The sequence below is a fragment of the Larus michahellis genome, chromosome 2 (assembly GCF_964199755.1).
Source record: "Larus michahellis chromosome 2, bLarMic1.1, whole genome shotgun sequence".
Classification (NCBI taxonomy): Eukaryota; Metazoa; Chordata; class Aves; order Charadriiformes; family Laridae; genus Larus; species Larus michahellis.
In genome coordinates, this window is record NC_133897.1 from 62,927,953 (window position 1) to 62,948,790 (window position 20,838).

The 20,838-nt window shown below is 38.4% G+C and overlaps 1 protein-coding gene across 9 annotated transcripts in view; it reads left to right on the forward strand.

Annotated features, from left to right (window-relative positions):
- The window catches only part of TNS3 (tensin 3), a 187,496-nt gene that overhangs the window by 70,280 nt on the left and 96,378 nt on the right, over positions 1-20,838 (forward strand). For all 9 annotated transcript variants that reach the window (XM_074575680.1, XM_074575683.1, XM_074575679.1 and 6 more), the window contains 6 exons: positions 7,938-7,990; positions 8,826-8,997; positions 14,573-14,623; positions 15,906-16,028; positions 17,547-17,611; positions 20,547-20,630. In XM_074575680.1, the coding sequence (XP_074431781.1) occupies positions 8,848-8,997; positions 14,573-14,623; positions 15,906-16,028; positions 17,547-17,611; positions 20,547-20,630 (473 nt within the window). In that variant the 5' untranslated portion in view covers positions 7,938-7,990; positions 8,826-8,847. The remainder of the gene's footprint in view (positions 1-7,937; positions 7,991-8,825; positions 8,998-14,572; positions 14,624-15,905; positions 16,029-17,546; positions 17,612-20,546; positions 20,631-20,838) is intronic.

The following is a 20,838-nucleotide window of genomic DNA, read 5'->3' on the forward strand; positions in this document are numbered from 1 at the left end:
AGCTGGCAGAAGTGATTCTGTCACTTTCTATCCAAAATTGCATGCACATAACTTTCTGTTAGTTAATAGGGTGCTAAATTCGCGATGAAAGTTTGCTTCAGTTTTGATGTCTTGCATCTTTAGGTCAGAGAGAAACTTGGGAGACCTACTTCTGAAGCCTTTCCCTCTGCCACCATGTTTTGTTTTTTTTTCCACTGTGGACATCACTGTATCTTTTTACGGAGTTAGGAGGTAGAGCACATACATACAGGAACTTTGCATTAGGTGCTACTGAGTCATGGTGTACAGGACTTCTACAGAGCCTCATAATGTGGTAGGTGTGAATTAATACAGAAACCTTTACACTCTGCTGGGTCTGTTGTGTTTAATTGTATTGCTTGTGGGTAGCATTCATTCAGGAAGCAGTTTCAAAGCTGTGGAGTAATTACAAAACTATCCTACAACCAGAGCTGGAGCACATGTATTATTTTAGTACAGGAACTTTCAGGCTGTGAACAGGGCCACTTTTGTGAATCTAAGTGAATTGGAAGATGATCTTGGTAGTTTCTTGTTTCCCTGGCAGATTGGTAGTTGGAACTCCGGATCTAAGTGCCCCACAAACTTGATAAAGATGAGCTGGATGAAAATCCCTACGGTTAACTTGTTGAGGGGAGGCTGACCTGTCTTGGCTGAAGTGTTATAGGGAAGAATCGTGGGAGCAGCTTTGCCAGCAGCTAAGAGTCGTTCTTGGCAGGGAGACAGCAAGCTGGGATTTATAACTTCTGCAGACACTGCTACTTGCAAGGGGCATGTCTGTCTGGACTCTTGCTGTTAACACCACACAGGGGAACAGATTTTTACGGAACACAGTATACAGGGTGTGGGGGGGAAACGTACATCCAAACAAATAGCTGTTTGCAGTAGAAATAATGATAAATCTCTTCTGCAGAGTCAACTCCAAAAAAGATTTTTTTAATTAATTTTTTTAATACTTACTGGAATAGACACTAACATAAAGACATTTGTATTCACAAGGCATGAATATTTGTTTTCCACATTTGGCATCATTCTAAAGCCAGAGGCCAAAAATTATGCAAATTTTGGTTCTCATCCAAGACATCCAAACATGTGTTTCACTGTAGCTTCTAAAAGCAACTACTGTGTCAGTAGGAATTATCATGGTGGAGCAGTCCAACGATCAGTGTAGCTCATTGGTCCTGTCTCTTCTGCAGTACCCCAGAGTGTATAGAACTGTTACGCTGTGCTTTAGAATAGGAGAATTTCTTCTGATTCCTATCCATGACTTGAGGAATGAAAATACCATCACAAATTTGGCTAAAATGCATTCAGGTCTCCAGCTGATCAGTCTCTCTGTTCATATTTTTATTTGTGGCTGTTTCAATGGAGAACAATTTTGTGAAAAAAAGTTTCATGAGCTAATTAAAAGCTGTGTAAAATACATGTAATTTTATGACAGATTAACTAATCAAGTTTTCTGATGCTTGTAGCAACATTAAAAATAGGCACAAATAAAATATTTATATCCTATATAGATCCATGTAATTCTTTCAAAATATGTCCCGATACCTTTAAGTCACAGATTACTCATTGATTTACATTTCTGATAGTTGTAAATTCTACTCATTGATCCTTACTCTTCTTAATGCTCCCATTCAAAAAGCAGCCCCGGAAAGAAATAGATGAGCTGTGTGAATGCATTTCAGAGCCGGAGCTGCAAGTTTTCGGTAGTGCTGTTCCTCGGAGGAGCGTATAGTTGATGTACAGCTGTCTCAGCTGTTTAAAACAACCAGGTCCTTGAAATCAATAGTTCTTATATTCCGCTGAGATCGCTTTTAAGCAGGTATTGTATTATATAATTATAGTTCAGTGCCAAAAACAGGTACTTGGGAAAGGCTGCTGAATGATTTCTGTGGGTTTTTTTATTTGGCTTTGTTAGCCTTCCTTTGATTCTAGTCTCAAAAGGGGTAAGTTGTTATCCCACTTGGTATTTCTAAGCCCACGTGTGGCCTGCATGACTAGTTTTACTTTGGTATTGGAAACTAGCAGTTTACATACTATGTTTTTGACTTTTTTTTTTTCCAGAGGTGTCATATAAAACATAGTAAATCAGTGTACTGACAAAATGTAAATGAATTTATTTGGGGCAAAACTATCTCCCTTCACTCTGTCCATTCTGTGGTATTTCTGGTCTCTGAAGCTCTACTACAGAGGACGTCAGGCTACAAAGTGTGTAATCCTGCTAGCTGTAACCCCAGTTGCCTTTTTCAGTTCTTGGAAAGGTTGAGGATGATCATCTTCCCGAGACACATGTCATTTTTTTTTACAGATATGGTTTATTTTTATTTTTTTTCACAGGCATTATTTTTTACTTGATCATCCCCATTTCTTTCTTTGAGAGTCAACCTCTTGTTAATAGGCGAGAGGATGCAGCCTTAGCAGAGAGGTTACTTCTTATTCCTTCTGTTTCTGGACTAGTGCAGAAGGTGTCATAATGCTACCGCAGTGTCACATTGTGCGAGATGGCCCGTACTATACTTATGTCATGTTTTTGCTCTGAAGTTGTGGACAGACCAGAAAAGAGATTGTAAAGGTATGAGATGCGGCCTGCTGCCTGGGACAGCGCAAGCTTGCTATCTGAGGCAGACCATAAGCAGGTTCATCTTCTTTGGTGTGAGAGGAAGATGAATAAACAGGACTGATCTCAAAAGCCTCTTTTGTCCAAGCTGTGCTGTAATTGCTGTCTTGACCACTTCCTATACTTCCACTGGCAGCAGGCTGTGCTGGGAAACTTACCTTCTTGTGATTGTTGCGACCTGGTGAAAATGATGTAAAATTAAATGTGGGCCTGTTTCTTAGCTTCTGTATCACACCTAGGCTGTACTGGAATCTGAGATGGTCTCCTCTTGAGGACTGTATTTTTGAGAAAGTCGGGCTAGCAAGCTCTGCAATGTGCCCAGGATTAGATGCAGGAGCCAAAGATGGCAAAAAGAAGCAGTAAAGAGGAGGTCAAAGCAAAGAGTTGCATGGCTTGAGTTTTCACTGGAAAAGGGCAACGATGCAGTATCTTGGATACAATGAATTTGCTCATTAATATTATTCTGTGGCTGGAGAGAAGACTTTTTAGAAGCAATTGCTTCCCCCTGCTGGTTTTCCTACAACAACTGCAGCAAAGTTTGTCTGACCAAAAGGCTCTCTGCACTTGTTTACAGGGATAAGTTTTATGTGTTATTGTTTGGGATTGATCTGTTTGTTTGGGATATAAAAAGTCCTTAAAACTGAATGAATAGGTAAATGGGAGGTGTTTTCTTTCTTCAAAACTCTGCTTCTCAAATGACTGGTTATACTGTCTGCATTGCTAGGCAGTCCCAGGGAAGGAGGGGAACAAGAAATGTGGGGAGAAGCTCAAGGAAGAATAATCTCAGGGTGGTCTGTCCCACTGGCAACAAATCAAGTGCTAATTCCACTGGATCTCTCCTAATTACAATTCTAAATTTTTAGCCAGGTGTGGTTATATACCCCATTTCGAGCCATTATTTTTTGTTCCCCTTCATCTTCACTGCTGCAGTTGGTTGACAGGAAACAAAAATCATATCTTGTTTTTAAAGATTTTCTATGTAATTGTCCATCCTGGGAGATGACAAGATGGCATTTGCTGTCTTGGAAGATTACCCAAAAGTTTTGCCATTATCCTTCCAGTGTGCAACAAGGCAGAAAATAGTGTTTTGGGTTTTTTTACTTGGATGGAGATGACTTACCTGTATGGATAGTCTGCCCTGTGCTGTTGAATCCTGTGCTTGGTGAAACTCGTATTCTGCTGGTATGTGTGTATGACTTGGTCTAGAAGAAGAATCCCTTTTTTTTTATCAGTGAAATGACCCTTTTAAACCACACAGAGATGTTAAAACAAAGAAAGGCAGTCACAGAAGTTCAAGATTGGTTTTAATTGCTGTCAAACCTGAATTCAGTCAGAAGCGTGGCTCATGTTTACAGATTGCCTGTTGTGAGAAATGCTGTAACAGCTTCTTGTGTGTGAAAACACATTGTAGGGGTGTGTGTGTGTGCATGGTATGTGTTTCATCAAACCTTTAAAAAGCTTTTTCAATAACCATTTTGCATCTGTAGTAAGTCATGTATTATATCTGTTGGATTTTGTTGAATATTTTAGCCGTGAGGGGAAAAGTTAGTGGTGTAGTCATTGATAATTAGTAGACAAAACAAATAATAAAAAGAAGAACTGAAGAAAAAAGAAAGCACTGCTAGCTACAAGGTAATTAAGCCATGGAGGAGAGGAGGAAGTTACTGTAACCTTGTGTTAGATGTGCGGAGAAAAGGAGGTGGGTCATTGACTTTGTCCATTTGCCAACAAGTCATTGACTGTAGTCATAATATAATGTACAAGCTGATCTTGACGTTATGAAGGGTTAAGTAAAATTATAGTATTTTGGTGCACTATAACTAAGCAATGGGAAGTTGCATGGTCTGAATCAAAGAATTTTTTGAAGATGGCAGGATTCTGTTGATTTTGGGAGCTGGCCAGAATTTGTATAAAATCATGCCTGCAATGAGAGACTGAGGATTATTGCAGCTATACGAGACCATGCAATGCAACGTGATACCCAGATGAGATTTCAGAAGAAGAGTCCTTTTAAACCGATATATTTATATTTTTATATGTGCAACCAATCAGCTAGAGCTTTTAACTGTGATATAGGTACTTGAAGAAAATTTCTTTCCAAACAGAACTGGTAATTTAAGTTGTACCAGCTGTTGGATTTTGGAAGTTGTCAGGATTATCTATTTTTATGCACAGAGCAGGAAAGCTTATATAGTACTGTGCATCTCATAGGTGGACTTGGCATGCATACAGTAAATACACATCTCACTAACAGGGTTTTTTCTGCTAGTGGTCTGCATTATGTTATGGCTCATATGCTTATACGCTGCATGCTACTAGATTATGTGCTAGTTTATATGCTAAAACAGTGTGCAGTAGAGAATGATACCAGGAAAGATCATGGAGAGGATCATCTTGAGCGAGCTCTCACGGCAAGTGCAGGGCAGCCAAGGGATCAAGGCCAGCCAGCATGGGTTTAGGAAAGGGAGGTCCTGCTTAACCAACCTGATCTCTTTCTGTGACCATGTGACCCACCTTCTGGATGCGGGGAAGGCTGTGGACGTTGTCTATCTGGACTTTGGTAAGGCCTTTGACACCGTCCCCCACAGCGTTCTCCTGGAGAAGCTGGCGAATCATGGCATAGACAAGTGTACTCTTCACTGGGTTAAAAACTGGCTGGATGGCCGTGCCCAGAGAGTTGTGATTAATGGGGTGAAATCCTCTTGGCGGCCGGTCACCAGTGGTGTCCCTCAGGGCTCAGTTTTGGGGCCGGTTTTGTTTAATATCTTTATCAATGATCTGGATGAGGGGATTGAGTGCACCCTCAGTAAGTTTGCGGATGACACCAAACTAGGTGGGAGTGCTGATCTGCTTGAGGGTAGGAAGGCTCTACAGAAGGACCTGGACAGGCTGGATCAATGGGCCAAGGCCAACTGTATGAGGTTTAATAAGGCCAAGTGCCGGGTCCTGCATTTTGGTCACAACAACCCCGAGCAGTGCTACAGGCTTGGGGCTGAGTGGCTGGAAAGCTGCCCAGCAGAAAAGGACCTGGGGGTACTGGTAGATGGCCAGCTTAACATGAGCCAGCAGTGTGCCCAGGTGGCCAAGAAGGCCAATAGCATTCTGGCTTGTATCAGGAATAGCGTGGCCAGCAGGAGCAGGGAAGTCATCGTGCCTCTGTACTCGGCACTGGTGAGGCCTCACCTGAGTACTGTGTTCAGTTCTGGGCCCCTCTGTACAAGAGGGATACTGAAGTGCTGGAGCGTGTCCAGAGGAGAGCTACCAGGCTGGTGAGGGGTCTGGAGACCAGGTCATGTGAGGAGAGGCTGAGGGAGCTGGGCATGTTTAGCTTGGAGAAGAGGAGGCTGAGGGGAGACCTCATTGCCCTCTACAACTACCTGAAAGGAGATTGTCGAGAGGTGGGTGTTGGCCTCTTCTCCCAAGGGAATAACGAGAGGACCAGAGGAAATGGTCTGAAGTTGTGGCAGGGGAGGTTTAGATTAGACATTAGGAAGAATTACTTTACTGAAAGAGTGGTCAGGCACTGGAACAGCCTGCCCAGGGAGGTGGCTGAGTCACCATCCCTAGAGGTGTTTAAGAAATGTCTAGATTTGGCACTTCAGGGCATGCTCTAGTGGCAGAGATTGTAGGTTGTTTGTTTGTGGGTTCTTGTGGGGTTTTTTTTGGTTTTGTTTTTTTTTGTTGTTGTTTTGGTTTGGTTTTTGGTGGGGTTTTTTTTTTTTGGTGTGCGTATGGTTGGACTCGATGATCTCAAAGGTCCCTTCTAACCGTGAAGATTCTATGATTCTATGATTTTATCACTTATTTTCTTACCAGAGGAAGCCGCTAAATGACTGATTATTCAGGTTACATGGAGGTTTAGCCATAAAATTTATTTTAAAATGGCAGAAGTACTCCTTAAGCAATGGATACATCTGTGCAACTAACAGAGATCAAGGAAGTGGAGTGAGAGGCATGTTTAGCTGGTTGCTTTCTAGTTATCAAAACAAAACATGCTAAAAGCTTTTTCTTGAATTTCAGTTTATTAGTTATTTACTTGTTTTGGCACCCATAGTGTATTGTCTACAGCCTTTAAAATCACAAGAAAGGATTGAGTAAAAAAGAAGCCGAAAATCCCATGGTTTCCTCACTTTCTATTGCCTAAGTAAAGATAGGAACCAGTGGAATTGAGACCAAGCACTTAGGTGAGGTGCACCATATGCCATCGGGTGTGCTTTAAAATTTGCCAGAACAGCTTATTTCCAGAAATTTTGCAAGGAAAAAAGCCACTTGCATGCTTGTATGTGTCCTAGCTGTTCCCAGATTTTGATATACGGTGTCACTGTATGGAAAGTTCTAAGGCCTCTTCCATTTGAACACAGTTTATTTGGTTTGGGAATATTTGCCATGTGTGCACCTGAAATAGATAGGGTTTATCAGCTTTCCAGCTCTTACCCTTCATCTAAATAAGCTTTTCTGTGCATTTTTCTGTTTAGTAAGTATGAATTCAGGGCAGGAAGACGAGTGAATACTCTTATGGAGTTACTGATGCATGATATTAAATTGAACTTCTGATTTTCCGTATAAAAAGATATACCTAAATGTAAAGTAAATACTTTTTTTTAATTTAATGTTAGTATAGCAATAGCTGCCTTTTTTCTAAAAGACTATCCTGGAAAGAAAGGATACTGCCCCCTCTAGATGTCTCTGTTTCTCAAGTGATTATCACACTGGGGCTTAATTCTAAGACAGCTAAAATTAGGTGAGAAAAATTCTATTACTAAGCTTTATGGGGGAGAAAATTTGCACAATTTTTAAGGCATACTTACTGAACAAATAGAACCACAAAAGACACACACTAAATTCTCATAAAGCAAAACCATTGAAGCTCAGGCTTCCCTTCAAACTCCCAGAAGTCTGATACTGGAATAAATTGAGTATATTTTTCAGTGCTGTCATGAGAGAACCGCTTGAGAGGAAGTTACTTTTTCAGGTTTATACAGAGATTCAGGCTTCATCTTCTTAGAAGTCCATTGAATGTTTGTTAATGCAGTTACCAAGAAGAGCACAAAAGACAACTAGTCCTCTTCTGGTGATAGTGTGTTGGAAGAGGTAGTAGTGAGTCTGTATGAAGAGTTGGACATAACCTGGCGATAATCACAGTGTTTGCGGTCAAAACGTAAGGCAATGGTACTCTCTTATCCTATTGTTGCTGTAGTTTTCCACGATATGGACATAATAGATGAGGAAAAAGGGCAGGAACGTTGACATCAGTGGCAGCAAGGAAGGTGCCAAATTGACTGTTCTGCTTTCTTTGTTCCAGAATTCCAGCAGTGCTTTGAAGAACTCCACTTTCAGTTGTGACAAAGGATCACGGCAAGTATTTATTTCATATTTTGTGTAGTAGTGTTACATAATGCTGTGGTGGTTTAGGTTTTGTTATTTGTGGTTGTAATTTCATGAGTTCAGTCTTCTGCAAGAGATGTCTTGCTACTCAAGTACCATTTTTGCAATCCCTGTCTTAAAAAACAACCGGGCCTATTTGCTGAGCTTACTTTTAACTTAAGAGCTTATTTTTAACTTAATGACTGTAATCTTCTGATTATTCTATTAAAAAGGACATGGTAAAGTGCCTGGTTGTGCCCTCAACCTGGAGACAAAGAAGAAGTTAGAGTAAATGTCAGTATATGGAGACTAACCTGTGAGATTAATTGGTTTACATTGGTGTCTGTTGCAGTTTGGGGACTGGTTTTGGCTTCACTTCAGTGTTACTCAGAGTAGATTTCAAGATGGTATCTATCTGCAAGTGTTTTACAGCTCACTGGTGAATCTACCAATTTGTAGAATTCTACATAAAAAGTAATCTGCGAGGACATAAATACCAATATGTTTTCTATTTATCACCCAATTTTTTTGCAGTGGTGTTTGTCAAAGTTGTTTCATTTTACTGCTTTTCTACATTATGAGTTGCAGAGATTTTTTCACTATAGTTTTGATGTGAAGAACTGTGATGTTTGGCTAACTCCATTTGCGTACTCAATTGAATAGTTTGAGCTCTATAGGCATTTAAGAAGTTGTAACTGTAATAACAATATTGGAAACATCAGATGCTTTGACTGTATGAGTCCCAAGTTGCAGTTTCTTCTCATTAATACATGATGTTTGTTCTTATCTGCTCTGCTCTGAACTGCCACATCTGATTTCTTCACAGAAGTGCAGACTTTGATCACATTATGGAGGAAGGCTATGAACTTGACCTCACTTACATCACAGAGCGGATCATCGCTGTATCCTTCCCTGCTAGCTGTTCTGAGGAAACTTACCTCCACAATCTACAAGATGTAACCCGAATGCTCAAATCCAAACATGGGGATAATTACTTGGTATGTGTAGGATCAGTCTTTTGTGATACCTCATCTTCTGTCCTGCAAGAAGATCACTTTTAGGTCCACATACACCATTCTAAACTAAAAGTCACTCATCTAAAGCCTCTTTGGTCTACCTTTACAGCTTTGCAAGCAGGAACAAGATTTTCAGTAGTGTTTTAAGCTGTTGTAAACAAATCTATAATGAGCTCTGTGTGCAGAATTTATATTTTTTTTCAAATGATGACCCAAGCTATTAATCTCCTGTGCTGTTTTCTGGCTAGTGCGTCTAAACCTTATGGTATGTATTGTCTCAGCTTGTTCTACAAAAGTGAATTTAAAACAGGGCCAATGTTTTGGTTGTTTTTTCTTCTACTGTCTTTTTAATTAGTGTGTGTAAACTATTAGAATCAAATCCACAGCTTCAGGAGCATGAACTTGACTCCTGATGGAAATCGGTTTCTGGAGAGATTCCACCTAATGATTTAAATACATTATTTTTCACTCACAAACCAAGGTGTCATAGATACATTATGAACCAGCTACTGTCCTCAAGATGCATTTATAATACTTCTAATGTGGTCTGATGTCCTCAGCATGCCACCTTCTCTCCCTTGGCTTTCCCTTCCATCAGGAGCTGGTAGCTTGTAAGGCACAAGATAGTAATATTTTGAAGGTGACCTGTATGTAAAGCTTTACTGGTTCAAATTCACCTTTTCTTAGTGGCTTTTCCCATGCAACACCAGTGTGTTGGTATTTGTGAAATAAGCTTGTAATCTCAGTCCAGTTAAATCTCACTAAATACCTGTTTGTATTACAAAAAAATCTGATATGTGTGATATACCCGATATAAGTCTTGTTAGGGTGCCCTCTCTCTAAGTGCGATTGCAGTCAATTTCTCTTGCAAAATTTGGATCTACGGGTTTTTTTGGTTTTGTTTTAATTTTGTTCTATTTATTTATTTATATTCTAATGAGTCCTGTGGAAATCTGCTGACTTGGTCAAAAGAAAGTTTGATACGGTCTGTTCCAAGTATGTTTCTGCAAATTTGCAAGATAACCTGGCAAACCGCGGCCAGGTTGTAGATCCAGAGAGATCATTTTTAAACTATCTTTTGTTTCTCGTGTTTCAAAGACTCCTTCAGTCTGCTAAAGAAGATCATGTATAGCAGCAACTCTCCCCCACCTCCCAGTGAGCAGTTCTGCTGAAGTTGATGAGAACAGTCTTACTCTTTCATTGGGTCAGGATCTCAGCTAGCGGAACATATACTACAAGTCAGCATTTGTCACTTCTTATCTAGCTGTTCTCCCTCCATATGTTTATATATGTTAAACTGTTGCCACTACAGTTGTAGTGAGGACGGAGAAGGGGAATGATGCACCCAAAGAACTGGGCGAGTGCATTGTTTCCTGCTTGAGTGAGTCTGTTACGAAGAGTGTGACAAAAAATCATAGGTATCTCATTTGCTCTAATAGTAGAGGTTTATACTTTGGCAGTCTTAAGACCCAGAGTCCTTTATGGAGAGATGGAAGCCTGTCCAGGGCTTACAGTAGACTTTTCGCTGCTTTTTGTCCTAAAAAAAAAATAAAAAGCTTCCCAGAAGGCTTTGGTTCCTAGAAGAAATGTGACTTTTCTCTAACAGAGAAAAACTACAAAACTGAATTTTTGTAGCATCTGTGTAGTACATCCATCAGTTTATTCTGATCGTATGCGTGTGGCCTTGGTCAGCAAGAGGGAAGTCATATTATGTTGAAAAGAATCCGGTGCTATGTCAAAATTCATGTAGAGTTGTAAAAGCCTGTTCTTTAAATGTTGGTAGCCTTTAGAAACTGGCTGTTATAACAAGCAAGCTTTTATGTCAAAACTAGCAAAAGACTTTTTCAATCATTGAATCATAGAATCATTTAGGTTGGAAAAGACTGTTAAGATCATCGAGTCCAACTGTTAACCTAACACTACCAGCTCCACTACTAAACCATGTCCCTAAGCACCATGTCTATACATCTTTTAAATACCTCCAGGGATGGTAACTCAACAGCTTCCCTGGGCAGCCTGTTCGGCTTGACAACCCTTTCAGTGTTGAAAATTTTCCTGATACCCAATCTAAACCTCCCCTGGTGCAACTTGAGGCCATTCCCTCTCATCCTTAAGTTGTTGTTATTTTATATTAATCATGAATTAGGAATCTCTGGATTAGACGGAAAAAGAAAGAGGAGAGAGTTAAAATATTCCATAGTGTGTTTGTTAAAAAATAGGTTTTTAAAGTCTCCAAGAAACAGTAGTGCATTGATATGTTTGCTTTAATGCAGTGTATTTTAATTGACAGATTCTTTCTGCAACAAATTTTTATTTAAAAACTTAAACCTTTCATATTAAGGAGGTTTTACAGGATAGAATGAAGCATCCTTTTATTCCCTAAGAAAAATTCTCTTGTGGTTACAAAGGAATGCATATGTTATTGCAAGATTCAAAGGCTTTTTTCCAAGTGAATGCTACTTTACACCAGTACTTTCAAAATACACAGTGTAAACATCTGTCAGAAAGCTAAATACAGTTTAAATGACACAATTGCTGTGTCAACTGAAAAACTCAGTTTGCAAAAATAAATTCACTATTGTGTTACCATTTTGATCAGCTTCATCAGTAATGTATTTGTCGTGCTAATTAACTAGAAGTTTGCCATGCATTGCAGTTGTAGGAGAGGAGTAATGCTCAGTTGTTCAGATATTTTGAGCTTTTAACAAAAAAAAAAAATCCATTGTAAGTTTGTCTGTATATTTTTCTGATTTTATGCTCATTTCCTAAACCTGGATGTTTCGGTGTTTAAAATGGATAAATATGTATGTTTTTTTTCAGTGTCTCTAACAGGTTTTATAGCAGTGTTTATTACTTACGGTTGTCAAAGCAGTTCTCTTGATGTTGATTTAAAGCAGTGATAAATGAGCAAGTCACCTTATTCTTGTATGCTGCTGTGTTAGTGTGATCCGCTTACATATTTGTGTCCACAGTGACTGAATGGTAATCAAGTTTTTTTGAGTAAACTGTTCTAAATTAGCTCTCTAGTTAGTAGTGTGCTCCAGTTACAAATTTGTGTCCACAGTGACTGAATGGTAATCGAGGTTTTTTTGAGTAAGCTATTCTGAATTATCTCACTAGTTAGAGAGGTATCTACGTGGGGGCATATAGAGCAGCTGATGAACAGTAACTCATCTATATCTAAGGCATTAGGAATCTGACAGTAAATCCTATTGCCTAAATTCATGGTTAGTTCTTTTTTAAAAGTGAAAGAAGCCCCAAACCCACTGCTAGAAATTTGTAAAAAAAATTTCAGTGGTTACAGTGCAGTCTTAGCATATACATATTTGTACTAGGTTAGACTAATATAACCGATGCACAATTTCTTAATCATACATAGGTAAATTACATGGTAATGCTTGTGTGTTACTGTTGCTTTATTAGTTGGGACTGCTTGTTAATTTTAGCTTATGTCGTGTTTTGGCTACCTTCCTTCTTGCCCTGCTCTTTACTCAACACACTGTTTTCAGCAAGCAAGTCTGGTCCCACCTGGTAGAAGGGTTTTGCCTGCCTGCTCTCCCAGTGTCTTCTCCTTAATGGAATGGGCTGTAGGCTGGTGAATTCTTCCCCAGCCAGTACTTTGTGTCGTATGACCACAGTATATCTTTTGCTTTCCAAAATTGCCAGCTACATGATATTTGTTTCTGTTCTTTGGCATGAGATTTTGTTTTTCTGGCCATCTGATTAAGGAGCAGACCAAATTCAAGACCCTTTAGTACCTTCATAAAGGTCTCTTCTCTAGCTAAAAGATCTCCTTATTTTTGTTCTATGGTGTTCCTGAGCATTCAGCAGAGTGAGAGAATTAACATTATCTTAATAGTACAAGTTACTTACCAGTTCAGGATTAAGTCATATGGGAAGGGGGATGTTTCCTCTCAGCTGTGTGTAAGGAGGAAGGGCTTCGTTTTCCCCATTATCTTTCTTCATTTCTGTTCTTTAGATGAGGTCCTAAATTTTAGGGCAAAGTCATTTAAGTTTCATAGAACGAAAGACTAACGTTCCTCTTTCTTGTACAAAAATACATTAAGTAGACCTAGGATATGCCAAAAAGGGCGCAATTAATCTTCCACTGACATCTGCTTACAACATATGCTTCTCTTCCAAGACTTCTGTGACATCTTGTTTTGTTGTTGTATGTGAAATGTTGGTTCCTGTACCTTATGATCTCTATTCTGCGCTGACAGGACTCCTGGAGTATCTCAGTTTGATCTCTCTCTATAGCTTGACAGGGACCTAGGGTACAACAGCATCTTTGAGTTTGGCATCTGATCCAGCCGTGACAAATAACCGTCATGAACAGGGCTGTATCCTGACATAGAGGAATTTTAAACTGATCTCACATATAAATAAAACAAGAAAGATGAATAAAAAAAGTCCTCAGCAACTAGCACTGTTTTTTTTCTGTGGAAAATTTTAGGTAACTGGTCTCTTAACATAGCTTTAACACTAATTTTAAGAATTCTGTACTGAGAAATGCAACTCTCCACTAAATTGTTTTGCAAATGTTAAGAATGATAGAGAATTACAGACTTCTTTGTGAGTCATTTGTATAAGACTCTTCTGACTTCAATCCTGTTGAATTACAGTTGGTATTTCTGGAAGGATAACTGTAGTCTTAATTGTAAATGTTGATACATCTTCCTGAGACAAAATAATATGAACAGTGCACATATGAATTTTTGATTGCCATTTAGCTCTTCAGCAGTAATCTGTTTAAAATGCAAACAATATACTGGAATAAAGACCACGTTCCACATCATATAAAGATGTGTTATGCTTTCTTTTGGAGTTTGAGGTCAATGAAAGTGGTGTATACCCTTTATGGTCAATATCATGGGTGATTCCAGAACCTTATGCGGCTTGAAATAGAAGGTGTTTTTCTGGGTATTTTGTTAATTTGGGGGGTTTCTTCTTTCTCTGGGTGAATTTCTTCTTCGAAAAGTGTACTTTTTCCTAAAGATGGTATAATATCTTCCTGCTTCCACTGTGTCCATGATGACTTGGCACATTTTAAGTACTGCATCAGCTTCTAGAAGCAAAATGATGTAGTTTCTTTAGCCTAGTTCTAAAGAAACTAGCCAAATTCTTGGCTTCTTTACTGAGACTGCTGATGAGAGTGCTGGTTAATGCCAGATGGGATGATACAATTTAGAAAAGGGGTTCTTAAATTGTCCTTGTGCAGTAGTAAACTGTATAATGGACTTATTTCTCATATTTACTTTTTCTCATCTCTCTCTATTCCATTCTGGTAGTGTAATGAGTCTTCTAAAATGATTATGAATGTCATTTATACTTGACTCATTGTAATGTGAAATAGCCTCACCATGAAAGAGAATCTGCCTCAGTAGCATTGTTTCAATTGTTTTATTATTGATTGATACCGATTTAAAGTAATTCCTAATGAAAGTCATATATACTTGTCTACACTGCTTTGGTTTTATTTATGTTCATTTATTTTTATTTATGTTCATTTATGAAGTCTTGGTGGTTGATATTTTCTTCCTTTCTTTCTGAACAGGTGTTAAACCTCTCTGAAAAGAGATATGACCTTGCCAAGCTTAACCCAAAGGTATTGTCTTCCATAACATGCCTCTCTTTCTAGTGTTAAATACTACTTAAATGGCCTGGTAAACCCTGAAGCTATGCAAGTGTCATACACAGAGTAAGAGAACAACTTCTGGAAGATGATAAAAACACCTCCACACGCATCCCTTTAAAAAGGGATTTTTTTTCCCAAACTTTTTTCCCCAAGTTTTCTGTCTGTTAGGTTTGTGCTTTACATAGCTGTTCCTGTTGTCTTCTTAGCCTTTGCACACAGGACCTGAAGCCTGTTGTGACTACTGAAAAATTTCTATTGAGTGATGCAATTCCTATTAAGTGATACAAATTTTCCTTGAAGTGTACTTTCTTTCTGCGGTCGTAGGTTAGTAGGGGTTGTATACTGCAATGTACAGTCTGATAGCTGGAGCTAGTGAACTCACTTCAGATATAGACTTCCCTTTTGTGACTACCTTTTCACAGTTCCTTAAGTCTGTATTGTGCAGAGAAGCAGGGGAGCTGTTGATGTCTGTCTTTCATTCCTCCTCACCAGTTGTTGTATTTGTTTGTTGTAAAAAATGATATGCATGTTCTCTTCAGCAGGTGTTATACAGCCAGAGTAGCACAGATGTGTATTTACAGCAGCAGATTTGCAGGGATGTACGCTACCTGAGAAAAATATTAAAACAACTCTTAATTTTGACCTTTTGAATGCTTTATTGATCACGAAGGATTTAAGTTGTTCATGGTTACTGGTTTCGTTAGGGTTAAAAAATACGCATATAATAATAATAGGTTAGGTAAATAGTATTATATAATGACTAAAATTGAACAGAAACTATGAACAAAATTTTGAGATGTTAGATCTGTTGCACATGAAGGAAATAAATTGCAAATTAAATAAAAACAATCATAAAATACTGGACCAGGCCAGTAAACATCTTTGTTCTAATTTTGATCTTCTAAATATTTTACAGTTATAAAAAGACCTGAATTTCTAGCTGAAAATTCTTTAAGAAATCAAGATGATCAGAAGTGTTGTCACTTGTGAGTGGTTGGTAGGTTTTGGGGAGAGTTTTTTTTGTTTGTTTGTTTTCATAAAAGTACTAGTATCTTTAAAAAGCCCTACGAAACCACAAACAAAACAAATCCCCTTCTTCCCCTTGAGAGACCTATAAGCATGTTTTAGTTACATCACGGCATTTGAATGACATGATTATCTGCGCTTGGGAAAAACATGTAGACTCTTCACTATCACAGTTATTTGAAGCCAAGGGTCGAGTGTCTTGTGAATGTTACTTTTTTAACTGCAGATTATGGATGTGGGGTGGCCAGATCTCCATGCTCCGCCTCTCGATAAGGTGTGCACCATCTGCAAGGCTATGGAGTCATGGCTGAACAATGATCCTCAACATGTGGTGGTGATCCATTGCAGAGTAAGTGAGCTTTGTGTCTACACATCACCTATCAGTTTGTATTAGTTTTCAAAAACCTTGTCCTTTCTGTTCTCGATGTTGGAAACAGTGTGCCAAATCTTCAGTTGATTTAAGGAAGCTTAAATCCACTGACCTTGAATGCTTGTTATATGTTGCTTTTTATGATAAATAAGGTTCTAGCCTCTGCTGTGGGTATTGCATACAGTGATGTTAGTTTGCTTCCTTCAGAGGTCAGTGCTACTTCCTTGAGTGTATTTAGAAACTTAAGGTTTTTCCAGCTCAATAGCAAACTCTTTAGAAGCTCTTCACATTCTGTGACTTTCATGGATTTTGTTGCAGGATAAGGATAGGCAACATATCATCTCTTTAGACTGTCATGTGATTGTAGGAAATGAGGGCGTTAAGTACCTCCTGGGTACTTCTGACATGTTCCTACTGCCAGAATCATTGCAGTGCCTTATAGCAAAGCTACCATTGTGCGGTGTTACTTCTTCTCCTTGCTTGTTCACAATGAAGAGAAATAAAGAGAAGACTTAAATACAGATAAAATGAATTCAGAACTAAGCTGATAGCTGTGCTGGTGACACTCAAGGCAAATCTGTCTCTGTATCACTGGGATATGTTACTCGAAACAGAATGAGGGTGATAACGGAACCAAAACTCTTCAAGTCAGGTTACATAGTCCCCAGTCCTGAATTGCTTGGAGGCGGAATGCTGTGATTGTATGGAACACTATTGAATTCCTACTAGTTGCAGGACTGCAGCCAGGGGAATGGCCCATACATGGGACAAAAGACAAGGGGGCAAAGTATTCCTAGTATTTTATATATAAATTAGTAATACATGTTGTTGATTAATGCCTTTCAGTAATGACTTCAAAGTTACCAACCACAAAGACACATACAGCTACTTGTATCAGCTGAGAGACTGAAACTGTTTTGAAACCTGTGAGAATTACCGCTTGGTAAATGGTACTGAATTTATGTAATGTGAATTATTTAATAAGTTTTTGCAACATTTTTTAAATTATCTGTAGAAAAACAAGCAGTAGTTGTTATAAATCTCAGGTGCTGGGGAGGTAAAAATGCCTAAACCTGTCTGAAACTCATATGCTTTCCAAAATAGGTATGGTGTAGCATTTCATGCCAAAAATTGCAACTTTGTCTAGAGTTGTCTTGAATGATCTCTGAAAAAAGTAATATAAAATTAGAATAGTTGATACGCTGTTTCTACTACTGGTCAAGATATATATTTTTTTTTTAAAATCATTTCCTCTTAGTCAGTAAGACTTGACAGATGAACATGTAGAAATCCTACTTAGTTCTTTTGATTGTCACTTGTCAGACAGCTTGCATAGACAGACAAGCTTCTGCTTCGTTACCATCTTTCCAACAACACAGGAGATGCATGAGCAAAAGGATTTTCTGGATCTCCCGTGTTAGTTTTGTCTAGTATGGGTCTTAAATAAAATAATACCCAATAATGTAATAAATTATCATTCCCTTTTTTCTAATACAGGGAGGAAAAGGAAGGATAGGCGTAGTCATATCATCATATATGCACTTCACCAATGTTTCTGCAAGGTAAGCTGTGAATAATGCATGTTGTGTGGTTTTTACAATTAAGGAAACATCAGAAAAAAAAGAAGCCTTTTAATTGTAGTACTGTTTGTCAGCTTGCTGTTTGTCAGTTCAGGTTTGTCAGGTTTTCTTCTCAAAGGGTCTTGGAACATGTCTTAAAAAAGCCTGCTTCCGTGAGAGAGTTTTCTTATGGTCCTTCTTTCAGCAGCAGGTTGGACTAGGTGACTCTCTAAGGTCCCTTCTAATCTGAGATAATCAATGATTCTGTGGGAAAATTCTCTAAAGGGTCTTTCGAGATGAATGAAGAAATGTGCAAGAAACCATTTTAATATAATGGTACCATCTTCATTCTATTAAACCTATCTATTTGCTACATCCATCAAGTTGCCTCTTTTGAATCACTGAAACTATTCCTAAAGTAATTAAGGAAAACCATTATTAGAATCAGTATTTGAATACAGAATTCCTAGATGTTGATCAAAGTGCAGAATGAAGTTTAAGAAATAATCTAGACTTTATCTTGCAGTCAGTTCAAACGGCAGGTGTCTGATTACTTGGTTCTAATTGTTTCTTTTAGAGTGCTCAAATTCTGAAATGACAATTGACAATTTATGTCAACAATGATAAAATTTGATAAAAAGCATGGAACATGGGTTTTTTGGTTTGGTTTTTAATCAAATTGTTTTCCCTTGGTCTCTTTATTAAAATAAAAATGCGCTCTAAAGTCCATGGTAAAATCAAATTTGGTTCTGAATTCACACCAGTCTGTCAGTAGTATATTTGTAGTGAATAAAGTCCTGAATCACTATGGGCTGATGGCAAATTGCTCACGGATTTCACTAAAACCCGCATCTGTGTTCACTCTGGTAAGCCTGATTGACAAGTAGACTAAGAAATTTAGTGTATTATACACACCAGTATGTGCTGAAAAAATAAATACATATATCTTCAAGTAGTAATTGGGACAATGATCACAACAATTTTATAATATTTTGTTGAGAATTATCGTGGACGACAGAATCTGTCAAGTGAGTATAGTACAGTATTGTGTTGTGATTTCAGTGTTGCAATATTGTGTCATCCTGAAGGGTGGTACCTGGCTATAAATACATTCTAGTAATGCTATAACAGAACAACACCTGCATGTGATTGTAAAGCCCAGCGATGAAAGGTGTCATCTTTTACTCCCAAACAAATTCAGGAGTTCTCCAGTGAGGTTGCAGGGGAGGAGTGAGTTTGGAAGCCCTCTGTTAAATTTCTGTTTGTCTGTCAGCTCCTATCCAAAACTTAACTTTTCTGTGTAAGAGTGAGGTTGGGGAAGTTTCCCGGCTAGGATTTTGTATGTCCCTAGCATTATCAAGACTCTTCAAATTGGTACACAGCAACCTCACAGAAGCAGACATTCCTCCTGGTGCTGCTGTTGAGGGTGCCAGCTGCTGTGTTAAAAACGGCGCTCAGAAGACTTTGTGGCTGTTCACACTAAATGAAGGTCCGAATTGTCCTCATGCACATGCCAAAAAATCCAAGCTTAGTAATGAGGCCTTATAATACAAACCCCTTTTGGTTATATGTTATAAATATCTGTTTTTCTAAACCTTCCTGGTTTTAGGAAAGAATACTGTGCCGTCAAATATAACAAGAGTAAACAGAATTCTTTGTAATAGTTGGTAAATTCTGTTTTAACAAGTACTAACAGTCTTTGGCCAGTTGCAAGTGAGTTGCCTAAAATTCTTGGGTGGTAGTATAGGTGAAGATGTATGATGGGTTGGATGAAGAGGAGAATTTTTGGGTCAAGGATATTGTAAGTATGCAATCTTTAACATCCATGAAGAAAAGGCATGACTTAACAGCCTGATCCAGCACCTTGTCAAGACAGTTGGTAACTTCTGATTAATTTTTGGAAAAAGTATAAATTCTATTTTTAGCCTGATATGCATATGCATACTTTGCACAGTTTTCCTTGGAACTCATGTACATTGAACAAGATGTGGAATTTAAAATTTGAGATTCCAGAGTCTAATTATTTTGAAACTTCTGCTTTTTTTTTTTATGTCCTGACGTTAATTATCACTGTCAACTACATCTGTTAAAAGACATGCTGATTTTACCTGGTATAGATACAACAGAATCAGGAGAGCATGTTACCTGGCATATGTGATTAACAGCATTCCTACTGATTTTTGACACTTCTGTTTTCTATACCCTCTTACCTTCCTCCACACGGATGCAGAAGACCCACATAAGAGCCATTCTAGACAGAGAACACAAGGAAATGTATTTTTCTGAATATATTGCTCTGTAATTGTGCATTTGAAGAGTTTGTGTTTGTCTGATGCAAAACATGTATTTTTCAAAGATCGACGCATTTATTTTAAACATTCCTAGCCTTGGTGGCTCAGGGCACAAGAAACAAAGACTGAATGAATTATTTGACTGCTTAAACAATCCTCTAGCACCTCATGTACTGTAGTACAGTTAGAGCCAGGCAGTGGTTTTCATCTACATGATGTTGTTGCTTTTTTTTCTGAAAAGAGAATAAATTTGTATTTCACAGAGAACACTCCCCAGTGGCACTCTCGGGAAATTATGGCAAGTATCCTTCTTTTGCAGCCTGAGCTGCTTGGCTTTGCTGAAGTTTATTGCGTTATGACTTTAACATATTCACGCTGGAAATATGCAATCCAGTTAACTGAATAAGGGAGTAGGTGCTTTGCCTCAGGAAGGAAACTGCCTTAAGGTGTGGAATGGGAAAGTGTCAGTGGAAAAAACATTCTTGTCTGACCTGTAAGTGCCAGAGGTGCTAGTAAGATGCTTCTTTCTTTTCTTTTTCTTTCCTTTCCCTTCCAAATATTTTGGTGTATTTCAAGCAGTAATCTGCTGAATTTCCGAGATAACCCCAAACTGGAATAACATGGTATCTGTGTCTCTGTTTTGACAGTGCTGATCAGGCTCTAGACAGATTTGCTATGAAGAAATTCTTTGATGATAAAGTTTCAGCTTTAATGCAGCCATCCCAAAGAAGGTATTTAATTTGTTTCTAATTCATACCAATAAGAAACTTCATTGTTATCTTCTGCCTCCATCCCTTACTCTCTCCCCTGCTATGTGAAGGCTATTTCCACAAGGTCCTCCAGTGATTCCTGAACTCTGAGCACTTTATCTTGTATTAATATTCCTTGGTTGATGAGATACCTCCTTCAGTTCCTGCATGTAGCCCAAGATAGAGAAGA